The following is a 12493-nucleotide window of genomic DNA, read 5'->3' on the forward strand; positions in this document are numbered from 1 at the left end:
AGTCCTCAGAGAGGTTCAGCTTGATGAATTCCAGAGTATGAAAGTGAGCAGGAGGGAAGAAAGAAGCAAGAAGCAATAGGTGGTCTACTTCCCAATAAGTGGTCTACTTCAGGAATTCACATTAATAAATCTCAGCAACTCAGAGATATTGATCTAATATATACTATGTATAATATATACTACTTATAATGTATAATAAAGTTTTATTATATTTTTCTGCTTTTGAAAGGAGAGACAACTCTTTCCTAGTTCATATTGCTTTATTAATATTCCTAAGTAGTTCACATAGGTTTAGGGGCACAACCCCAGGGAAATAAGCCATAGGTATTTGCTGATAAAAATAAATGTATCTTGACTTCTCTACCCATAAATATCTCCAAAAGATAGTTTCTGGCATCTGAAAGATGGCTGTAACAGATTTTCCCCCTAATGTACATATTGATTAGCAATGGTACCACTACCCATTTTATTACATCCCTGAAGGCAAAACTAATTATAGTGGGGCTCATTTGAGTATATGGATAACTAATATCAATGTATAACTTAGAGACGATGATCTTCATTTGATTTTCTTTCAAGATTTATGGAAAAATGATCTTTATTCAACTTAGGAAGAAAAATCTCTGGCCACAGAGTTTCTGGAAAATTAACTGATATATTAATGATAAGGAACTGCAATCAATGAGATACTTCAGTTTCTGAATGACCAAGCTCTGGAGCCTAAGCCTGTTGGAGGGAGTAATCACATATCAACTACTGCCTATTCCCTATCTTACTTCTTATCGATAACTATGGGCACCTAACAATATTAGATACACATAGAAATAATTCAAAAGGAAAAATAAACACCATGATGGAAACACAAAATGCTATAAGACTTACAATAAAGTAATTTGTTGATTCTTATCTTATTCTAGGAGTTTTGCTTCTCTTCAAGTGGATGTTGAATATAGGACAGAATCTATGCAAACTTAGGAGGTAAGTGAAAATTTACATTTGATTTCTCCCAGTTCTTCACCCATTAGATGCTGCTGTCCCATTATATGCTTTGATTAGAAATGTGAAGCCTGAAATCTATTCTGTCCTATACCCATTTTTTTCAAGATTTTAAATTATTTATTCGAGAGAGAGAGAGAGAGAGAGAGAGGCAGAGACACAGGCTGAGGGAGAAGCAGGCTCCCTATGGGGAGCCTGATATGGGACTCGATCCCAGACCCTGGATCATGACTTGACCCAAAGGCAGATGCCCAACAGCTGAGCCACCCAGGTGCCCCTGTCCCATACCTATTTTTAACACATACTCTGAAATCCTTCATTCAAATTAAGGTAAAATAGGTTGATAGTATTGAAAATGTACCTCCCCTGGTGGTAAATGTTAATAATGACTGAGGTCCAGACTGAAATAGAGGAAAGATATTTCAGGCAAGGACACTGACGTGGCTCAAGCTCAGCACATGGTCAAATAATCACCTTTTAAAAAAATATTTTATTTATTTATTCATGAGAGACATACAGAGAGGCAGAGACAGAGGCAGAAGGAGAAGCAAGCTCCTTGCAAGGACTCTGATGCGGGACTCAATCCCAGGACACTGGGATCACGACTTGAGCCAAAGGCAGATGCTCAACCACTGAGCTACCCAGGTGCCCCAAATAATCACTTTCACTATGGAAAGTAAAGCAAAGGAAGGGCGAATCTTTTGCTAGCATAATACTTTATCATTCAACTCAGAGAGAAACAGAGATTTTATTCAATGTCCATAATAAATATTTATCATCTTAGCTATTTTTGTGTAACAAACTGCCTTCAAATTTAGAAGTTTAATACAGTTTATTATTATTTTTCACGGTTCTGTGGTTGACTGGCACACCTAGGTGAGCTGTCTGAAGGACTCTCATGCAGTTGCAGTCAGAAGGACACTGGGACTGGAGTTATCCAAAAGCTTAAATGGGCTGCATATCCAAAATGGGTCACTAATATGTGTCTGATGATTGATGATCACTGTCCCTAGGCTCCCAGGTGAACTTGTTGACTGAACAACTTACACATGCCTTCTCTATGCCCCTTGGACTTTTTTTTTTCTAATACCTTATTTAAATTCAATTCAGTTAACATATACTATTTTATAAGTTTTAGGGGTAGAATTTAGTGATTCATTATTTGCATATAAAACTCATCATATCACATGCCCTCCTTAATGCCCATCACCCAGTTATCCCTTCCCTCCAGCCACCTCCCCTCCAGGAATCCTCAGTTTGTTTCCTAGAGTTCAGCATCTCTTATGGTTTGCCTCCCTATTTTCATCTTATTTTACCTTTTCTCCCCTTCCCCTATGTTCTTTTGTTTTGTTTCTTAAATTCCTCATAGAAGAGAAATCCTGTTTCTTGCAGCAAGATGACTTAGTTCCACAAGGATGGTTTCAAAAAAGACCCAGTAGACCCAGGTTCCCATAGACCCAGGAAGAAGCTGTAAATGTCTATGACAGCCTCAGATGACACAGAAAGTCGCTTCTGCTACCTTTTTTGTCAAATATCTCAGAAGTCAGAAAACCTTTTTTTTTTTTAAGATTTTATTTATTTATTCATGAGAGACACAAAGAGAGAGAGAGAGAGAGAGAGAGAGAGAGAGGCAGAGACACAGGCAGAGGGAGAAGCAGGCTCCATGCAGGGAGCCCAACGTGGGACTCCATCCCAGGCTCCCAGGATCACACCCCGGGCTGAAGGCAGAGCTAAACCTCTGGGCCACCGGGGCTGTCCAAAAGTCAGAAAAACTTTTGCCTCTATTTTTGGATGTTGATGTGGCAAAGTGACCTTGACAAGAACATTTGGGATCATATATAGACCATCTTTGATGCCCTCCACATCCTCTGGGACAAGATGGTCATTGCTTTGCAATTTCCGTCTTCTCACTACCTTATAAATTGGATTTCCAGAATTATAACTGGGTTCATAGCAATTTCATTAGAAACAGTATTTTCTAGTTTTCGTTGTCATTGTTTTAAGCTCGCTATAGACATTAGATCAAGTTCCAGACAAGGAATGTGAGTGGAAGGGATATATCTCCATGGGAGAGAAGTTAAATATTCATCATAATCAAGTCATTATATTATTGGGTCTTTCACTATAGGGTCTTGGGCCAAATATAGCTATCATACCATTACACTATTTTTCAATCTCTGCAATCCCTGGAGTAATTATACATTATTATATGGGTACTTATCTGATTTATGCTTAAGTCTTCTCAAGTAGGACATAGTGATATAGTCAATAATGCAAAATGTTGCTGATTAAGTAAATTATGTGTATGCTTAGTCTGAAGAGAAGTGTTGAACATACTCTATCACTGATAATCTTTCCCTTTTTCTTATCAATAATAAATAACTTTAAAATTTCTTTGCTGGTAACAATTTCCCTGAGGGTCTGAGTGTGGCTTCTGCAGACATGGAGAGAAAGGGTTTAGAGTGGGAATTGTTTTCCATAATAATTCTTAAGCTTGAAGACAAGTATCAATTTTAAGAACTGAAAACTATGATTTGGTTTCAACTCTATTATTGCTATTTTTGTTTACAAAATCTTTGAAATAAATTCTGCTTATGTATATTTCTCACAGTTATAATTTTCTTCAATAAAGCTAGAACACTATATATATGTGTGTGCGACTTGCTAATATTTTACTTATACTTTAATTTTTCCCCATATGACTTTGTATTTTCTCTGTCAAGGGTATTAGAAGGAGAAGAGCTTTCTTGACTCCACTGTTGAGAAAAAAGTCGTTTATTTATAACTATAGGAAAATCATTTTAGAGATACTAGTCTAAATTTTAACTTCGGTCATTTGATCCACAAATATTTCAGTTCAATATTAGAATTTTTAAAAATAGATAATTTGAAAAGAACTGCTTTAGTCCTTGGACATCTGAGTATATATATTAACAAGGAAGGATAACTGCATGCATTCTGTTCTATATGCTGCCTGTATGTACTCTAATTTTCCCAATGACAAACATAAGAGCTACCCATCTATCACACAATAAATTATATTTATTAATCCTTTTGGCCAAAGCACATAACTTAGGTGAGTCCAGAGTCCAGAGTTAGGACAGAAAGTCCCAATTACAATGTGAGAGCACTGAAAAGGTGTATAGCAATGGCAGGCATCCAGGGAAGGTTGGAAAATTAGGACTAAGTTTTTGTGCTCAATCCATTCTTCATCCTCTCTCAGCTACCCCCTCCCAACACTATTAAGGTTTGAGATACTTACATTATTTTCTATTACCATGGTTTTGTTTCTTGCCTCACTGAAGGTTTTTTCTTTATAGTTTTATTGTGGTATAATTGATATATGAAGAATTGCACATATTTAATGTATACAATTTGGTAAATTTAGATGAATATGCAAACACTCATGATACCCTGATCACAATCAAAGTAATAGACATATCCAGAGCCTCCCAAAATTTCTATTGATTCTTTTTCTTAATAGTAAGAACATTTAACATTAGATCAACCTCTTAACAAATTCTGAAATATACTGTCAAGTTTGTTCTCTAAAACTTTTTCTGTCAAGGAATGTGCATGGAAACTGTATTCCCCTTGGGAGTAAATGCCATAGGATACATGTTTTACCTTGAGGAATTTATAAATACAGATCTATCATTCCCCAGCATTCAGACACTGTTGAAAAAGACCTCCCTACCATTTTTAATCACTGAACTACTCATAAATACTTCAAGCTTTGAGAACTTAAGGTCAGGACCTAAGCTGTTTTAACAAATACAGTTGGAAAAAAGCCTAGAATAAACACACTTGTTTCAGTTCATCCTATTACAAAAACCAGAATCTATAGATTATTAGCTAAGTAACAAGAACATTTGGGGATACTTCTCCCCTTATTTCCTGATACCCATATATCTTGGAAACAGTTCATAATCATCATTTTTATATAATTTTTTAAAAGATTTATTTATTTACCTTAGAGAGAAAGAGAGAGAGATAGAAAACTTGCATGCTGGTGGAGGGGCAGAAGGAGAGGGAGAGAGAGAAGCTCAAGCAAACTCCCTGAGCATGGAGCCCTATGTGGGGCTCAATTCCAAGACCCTGAGATCATGATCTGAGTAGAAATCAATAGATAGATGCCCAATTGACTGAGCCACCAAGGCACCCCTAATTTTTAATAAAAAATATTTATCATCAGGGCCCCTGGGTGGCTCAGTGGTTGAGCATCTGTCTTTGGCTCAGGTCATGATCCTGGGAACCTGGGATCAAGTCCCACAACAGGCTCTCTGCAGGGAGCCTGCTTCTCCCTCTGCCTGCGTCTCTGCCCCTCTCTTTGTATCTCTCATGAATAAATAAAATCTTTTAAAAAGTTTCATTGTTTAAAAAAATATATATGTATATAATATATATTATGTATATATACATTATGTATACATATATGTATATATATGATATATATATATATATATATATATATATATATATATATATATATATTTACTGTCAAAGTTTTATTCTCAGTTTCCTAAACTAATTTTTATTCTGAGCTGAATTTTCTAGGAAGTGAGACAGTACTAGTCACTCCTGTTTCCAATCCCGACAGTTGCTGATGGATCAGCTGCCTCCTCTCATGTTTGTTCTTTCTTTTCACAGCCTATTAACTTGCTGTTCCAGGCCCAGCAAACTGTAACTAACTGTAGAGGCCCCCACATGTGCAGGGATTCAGTGTTATCTTCTAAGGTTATCTTCTATCTTCTAAGATAAGTAGTTCAAAATCTTAGGAGGATTTCCTCTTTCAATTCAATTGTATTTTATCTGATCATCTTGGAAGGGGAAAACTGACAGATTTTTTTGTGTGTGTGTTTTTATTTATTCATTTTTATTGACCATCCATATGCTTGTCTTTCTATGTCTCTTGACTAGTTTTCAAAAGTGAGTGTGTTTTCCCTCTGGTCTTCCCTAGTTGTGGTTATTGAAAAGTATTTGCTTTACCTGGTTTCTACAAGACAATTTAGTCAAAATTAGAAAGTTTGACCTTGGCAAACTGCACACAAAGGTCATTTGATAGTCCCATAATCCTCTAGAGGAACTGAAAGCCTGGTATTAATTAAAATTAAGACTGAGTTGGTTCTGCATGTGGCTGTCCAACTTTTCCAGCACCATTTATTCAAGAGACTGTCTTTTTTCCAGTGGATAGTCTTTCCTGCTTTGTTGAATATTAGTTAACCATAGAGTTCAGGGTCCACTTCTGGGTTCTCTATTCTGTTCAATTGATCTATGTGTCTGTTCTGTGCCAGCACCACATTGTCTTGATGATCACAGCTTTGAAGTACAACCTGAAATCCGGCATTGTGATGCCCCCGGCTCTGGTTTTCTTTTTTAATTTTCCCCTGGCTCTTCGGGGTCTTTTCTGATTCCACACAAATCTTAAGATGATTTGTTCCAACTCTCTGAAGAAAGTCCTTGGTATTTTGATAGGGATTGCATTAAATGTGTAAATTGCCCTGGGTAACATTGACATTTTCACAATATTAATTCTTCCAATCCATGAGCATGGAATATTTTTCCATCTCTTTGTGTCTTTCTCAATTTCTTTCAGAAGTGTTCTATAGTTTTTAGGGTATAGATCCTTTACCTCTTTGGTTAGGTTTATTCCTAGGTATCTTATGTATTTGGATGCAATTGTAAATGGGATTGACTCCTTAATTTCTCTTTCTTCAGTCTCATTGTTAGTGTATAGAAATGCCACTGATTTCTGGGCATTGATTTTGTATCCTGCCACACTGCCAAATTGCTGTATGAAACTAGACCATTCTCTTACACCATACACAAAGATAAACTCAAAATGGATGAAAGATCTAAATGTGAGACAAGATTCCATCAGAATCCTAGAGGAGAACACAGGCAACACCCTTTTTGAACTTGGCCACAGCAACTTCTTGCAAGATACATCCATGAAGGCAAGGGAAACAAAAGCAAAAATAAACTATTGGGACTTATTCAAGATAAAAAAGCTTCTACACAGCAAAAGAAACAGTCAACAACACTAAAAGACAACCTACAGAATGGGAGACTATATTTGCAAATGACTTATCAGATAAAGGGCTAGTATCCAAGATCTATAAAGAACTTATTAAACTCAACAGCAGAGAAATAAACAATTCAATCATGAAATGGGAAAAGACATGAACAGAAATTTCACAGAGGAAGACACAGACGTGGCCAACAAGCACAGGAGAAAATGCTCCACATCACTTGCCATCAGGGAAATACAAATTAAAACCACGATGAGGGCAGCCCGGGTGGCTCAGCAGTTTAGTGTTGCCTTCAGCCCAGGGCGTGATTCTGAAGACCTGGGATGAGTCCCACGTCAGGCTCCCTGCATGGAGTCTGCTTCTCCCTCTGCCTGTGTCTCTGCTTCTCTCTCTCTCTCTCTGTGTGTGTGTGTGTGTTTGTGTCTCATGAATGAATAAATAAAATCTTTAAAAAATAAAATTAAATTAAGAAAAAACACAATGAGATACCACCTCACACCAGTGAGAATGGTGAAAATTAACAAGACAGGAAACAACAAATGTTGGAGAGGATGTGGAGAAAGGGGAACCCTCTTACACTGTTGGTGGGAATGTGAACTGGTGCAGCCACTCTGGAAAACTGTGTGGAAGTTCCTCAAAGAGTTAAAAATAGAGCTACCCTATGACCCAGCAATTGCACTGCTGGGGATTTTCCCCAAAGATACAGATGCAGTGAAACATCAGGACACCTGCACCCCGATGTTTCTAGCAGCAATGGCCACAATAGCCAAACTGTGGAAGGAGCCTCAGTGTCCATCGAAAGATGGATGGATAAAGAAGCTGTGGTCTATGTATACAATGGAATATTACTCAGCCATTAGAAACAACAAACACCCAACATTTGCTTCAATGTGGATGGAACTGGAGGGTATTATGCTGAGTGAAATAAGTCAATCGGAGAAGGACAAACATTATATGGTCTCATTCATTTGGGGAATATAAAAAATAGTGAAAGAGAATAAAGGGGAAAGGAGAGAAAATGAGTGAAAATATCAGTGAGGGTGACAAAACATGAAAGACACTTAACTCTGGGAAACAAACAAGGGGTAGGGGAAAGGGAGATGGGCGGGGGGCTGGGGTGACTGGGTTATGGGCACTGAGGGGGGCACTTGGCAGGATGAGCACTGGGTGTTATGCTATATGTTGGCAAATTGAACTCCAATAAAAAAATAATAATAAAAAAATGAAAAAAAAAAGACTGAGTTGGTTCTTGCATTGAGACGAGATTTTAGAAATATAATTTATTGGCCTTAACAAGTGAAAAATTTCACTACATGTGATAAACCTACTTTAAGCAATCACTAATTTAGGTTCAGAGTTTGCAGAAGTTTTCCCAAATCTGTGCCTAAAACTTCGTTTTCTCTTATTGGAAATAAAGTTATCTTATCCTACTGAAAGAACATTTCAGGTATCAAGGGAAGAATAATTGACTCTTTTTTAGTAAAAAGCACCTATAATTCAGAAAAACATTTATTTGATATGAACTAGGCTCATTTTTATGAGTTTATAAAGCTGATGTTTTTCTATGCCTGAGAGTTTCTTGCAATATTGTTATTGTTAAAATTATCACATCAGTTCCTATATTAAAGGAGAATTACATTATTATAACTTCCAAATCCGTTTTTTAAGAGTTCAATTTTTAATGGCAAACCAAAATGGAAAAGGTTTTAGTTACAGAGGGTAAAAGGTAGAAAATGTATACTAAAGTAAAAATACTTACAAAAATTGCAGAAGTCCTTTCATGCAAGGAAAACAGACAGGTGATAGACCACTCTTTGGGACTCAAATCACAGACCCTAAAAGAATCACTTGTGGCCTATATGAGCCCAATATGATTACTTACTTTGAACCATTACCCAGAGAAGAAACAATAAATACTTTACCCGGTCAACACCTAATGGAGAAGAAAGCTTAGCTCAACACTGGGCTGTGAAGCAAGAAATGTCCTCTATAATTGCAACAACTAAAATGGTTGCCTTTTCTCAATGCAAAAAGAGTACAAGCATAGATAAAATAATAAGGTATTGTGTTGCATTATTGGTCATTATTCCTGGCATTAGTGAAAATGCCAGGCATGAACTAGAAATCCAGTTTTTACTTCTTGTAGGTCCAAACCTTCTGCTTTATTCATCTGTATCCTGTATCAGCTACTCCCCAGACAAATGACCTTGAAGTGTCAAATGGTAGCTTCAAGCATGGAAGAGATATGAGATCCAGGAAAAGATAATTGTGGCTTTAAGATAAATATATATTAGTAGTGTATTTATCTTAGGAAAGACCCAGTTTTTATTGATGAGTGCAACTTCAAAATGTGGCATTCATTTATCTTTATGTTACTCATTAAAAAGGTCAATATCTACTCAAGCACAGCATGATTACAAATGATAGAAATCCCTGGAACTGGTGACATAAGCTGTTCTCTTCTTATGATCACTGGCCCTGTCACTAATTCTCTATCACTAGTTATAAATACCTTTTCAGCATAAACACTCCACTGTCTTTTCAGGGAGAAATAACTCAATTTGGTTATACTTCCTACAATGCACAGCACAAGGCTGAAATTATAGGTATCCTTCTTTTGGGGTACATAGTTTTTTGATAATATAGAATTGTTTGGTGCAACCCTGACTTCTCTATCTTATTCATCAGATGGGAAGGAAAATTGCCTTAAAGACTCTCAATGCCCCTGAGTTTTATGAACCTAATCACAAAAATTCGTGAATTGCTCATGGATACAAGAAAGAATCTCATCTCACAGATGATATAACTGCCCGATAATAGTTCTTTTAGAAAGCTTCTATTTTCTGCTTGAACTCTATGTAGGTGCAGAGGATTTCAGATAGGTCTGTAACTTCTCTCATCCCTGTTTTCTACATATACTTCTACAAATATAAGTCCCACAGTTAGAACCTGGATTTATGCACAGGGTGAAAAAGGCTCTCACGTGTGTGCCGAGACTTGACAATTTCTGTGACAACATCATAACCAGGAACTGTGTGACCAGTCATGGTAAGGTCACTTGATAGTTTGGCCATTTCTGAAGAAGTGACAACTGACATAGAATAGACAACTCATTCTAAAATCATATTTGGGAAATAGTTATATGCATGTCTCATTTGAAACAGAAAGCTTTTCAACTTATCCCCCCGTAACTTTTTCTGTAAACTAGGAAATGTACAGTTTTTGTTTTTGTTTTCCCCCTAAAGTTAAGTGGATTTGAACAGATACTACCTCAGCTGGTTCCTCTTATTAATCTATGTTATTCAGTACTTCTAGGAAGCAACGAGTGTTTATGAGTTTCAGGGCACAGTGGAAAAAAAAAAACCCTAGAAAATGGGAGAAATAATGTGGAAAACAACAAGCAATAAATAGATAACTATCAAATAATTCCAGATAGAGGTGATTTTCAGATAGAGACAGATGCAAAGTATAAAATCAAAACAATGGAATGTATACCATGTGTGTGTTTGTGTGTGCACATTATGCTTTTTTGACAAAGTATCATTCAAACAAAGACCTGAGTGATGAAAAAGAGCCAGCCATGCAAAGATCCGAGTGAGTTGTATTATAGGCAGAGGGAATAACAAATGCAAATAACAACAAACCACGCTCACTTTGCTTGAAGGTTAAATTAAATATAACCTATTTACATGATGGCTAAATCTATATAAATAACAGGCGCCCAGGAAAATTGCCTTAGATTCTGAAAGTGAAACTAGTCTCTGCCTCCTTGGCAGTAAGTCTCAACACACCAAGAAGCCAAATAGGGAAAAAACATGGTATCAGGAGAACTTCACTTTGCAAACTTCACAAGGTATTGTTTTTAATGTGTTGATGGAAAAATCAGGGTGTTTCTCTTGAGTAACTGTCCTTTCACTACTACAGATTTTGCTTTAGACATTTTTCCCAGTCTGTCATTCTTTGTCTTTGAAAATCAAAACTCTGGACAATTCAGCACCACCAATTTGTGGTTTCCTTTTCATTCATCTACTGACATAGTGTTCTCCTTCAGTTAAAATAAAGCATTTATATTATTTGGCAAGAACACTTTGATACTGTCACTGTATAAATAATCAAGAAAGCAGTCTTCTTCTACTGACATTTGCCTCTTAGCAGGTCTGGACACCAGACCAAAAGAAATGGAGTTGTGCATCTATAATTACATGTTACGGAACAGTTAATGTATTCACTATTGTTCTCCAAGGTTTTAAAGGCCTAAATGTCTGCTCTGAATTTACCAGAACTAAGATTTACACATTCCTATAGTCAAAATGATTTCGACACACAACAGGAATAAAATAGATGTTCAGAAATAATACTTACAGCTTCATAATTAAACTCTCTGCTAAAAGAGTGCCCTTTGAAACATGCATGTTGGTTTTTGGCCAAGAAAAACTCCCGATGGCAATAAGTGGGTGTTTCTAAACTTAATTTTGAATACGGTTTTGAAAAAGTGGCTGTAAACCCTAGGGACTATATTTTTCAAAAATAATCTAAAAACCACTTTGGAAATAATGTAAATGTACTAGGGAGACTGGGGGTTTTTCACACTGATGTATGTATCACATGGTAACTTGAAGGAAAATTCATGGTTACACTCAGTAGGTAAAAGTAAAAAACTCTTTCTTAAACATGACAGGGTAATTTCAGAAAGATACCAAAGTGTTTAAAAGAGTAGAGGCACATAATTTGTTCTTAATTTTTTTCCTAATAAGCTAGAAGTTTTTTTTAAAGAATATTTCCCTTCACTTTATTCCTTTCTCATAAATTTCAAGGAGTCCAGTAAATTTCATGGAGGCGGTTTCTAAAAGATTTTCTCTTCTAAGAACATAAGGATCTCAAGCCAGAAGGGAAAAAAATGAAATGCAAATAAAGGGTAACTGGGGGGAAGCTAACAGGTTCTTTTATTTCTTCCAGCAGTAAGAGTGGGGACCACGTGATTAACTTGGATGGGCTCACATACATGCTAATGGGTGTATTTATTTACATATAGTTAAGGGAAGACTAGTGCTGAGAGGTAAAGAAGAGGTGAGTTTGAGCCTCAGGACTGAGAACAGGGACAAAGTCTATTTTCTTAGACTAATTGGAAGGGAATCCGATGAGGTGGGCCATGTAACAGGAGGATGTGTGCTCCATCTTAGGGTGGAGAAGGAAAGTTGACTATTGGTAGGTAAGTCAAATTTTAATTTCACTGCTACTCACAATCTTTGCACACCAATTCCAGGGGAATTATTTGCATAGTTTAAAAGAGAGAAAGCATGCTATGCTAAATATGTGATATTTAATCTCTTTTTCAAAATACATTTCTTAATTTATTATGATTACTCTGCAATCTTTTTTGGTCACTCTAAAGATTCCTGGTTACTGATTCTAGGCACAGGGTAACATTGACCTGAGCAGACAGGAGAATACACCCAGAAGATGAG

At 36.5% G+C, this 12493-nt stretch overlaps 1 protein-coding gene across 12 annotated transcripts in view; it reads left to right on the plus strand.

Moving 5' to 3' along the window:
* LOC144314168 (uncharacterized) overlaps positions 1 to 12493 on the plus strand; it is a 260622-nt gene that overhangs the window by 181727 nt on the left and 66402 nt on the right. For all 12 annotated transcript variants that reach the window (XR_013379955.1, XR_013379952.1, XR_013379954.1 and 9 more), the window contains one exon: positions 918 to 978. Coding sequence is in view for 5 of the 12 variants with exons in the window: in XM_077897973.1 (XP_077754099.1) it covers positions 918 to 978 (61 nt within the window). In the remaining 7 variants the exon portion in view is untranslated. The remainder of the gene's footprint in view (positions 1 to 917; positions 979 to 12493) is intronic.

Source organism: Canis aureus, chromosome 5 (genome assembly GCF_053574225.1).
Source record: "Canis aureus isolate CA01 chromosome 5, VMU_Caureus_v.1.0, whole genome shotgun sequence".
NCBI classification, from domain to species: Eukaryota; Metazoa; Chordata; class Mammalia; order Carnivora; family Canidae; genus Canis; species Canis aureus.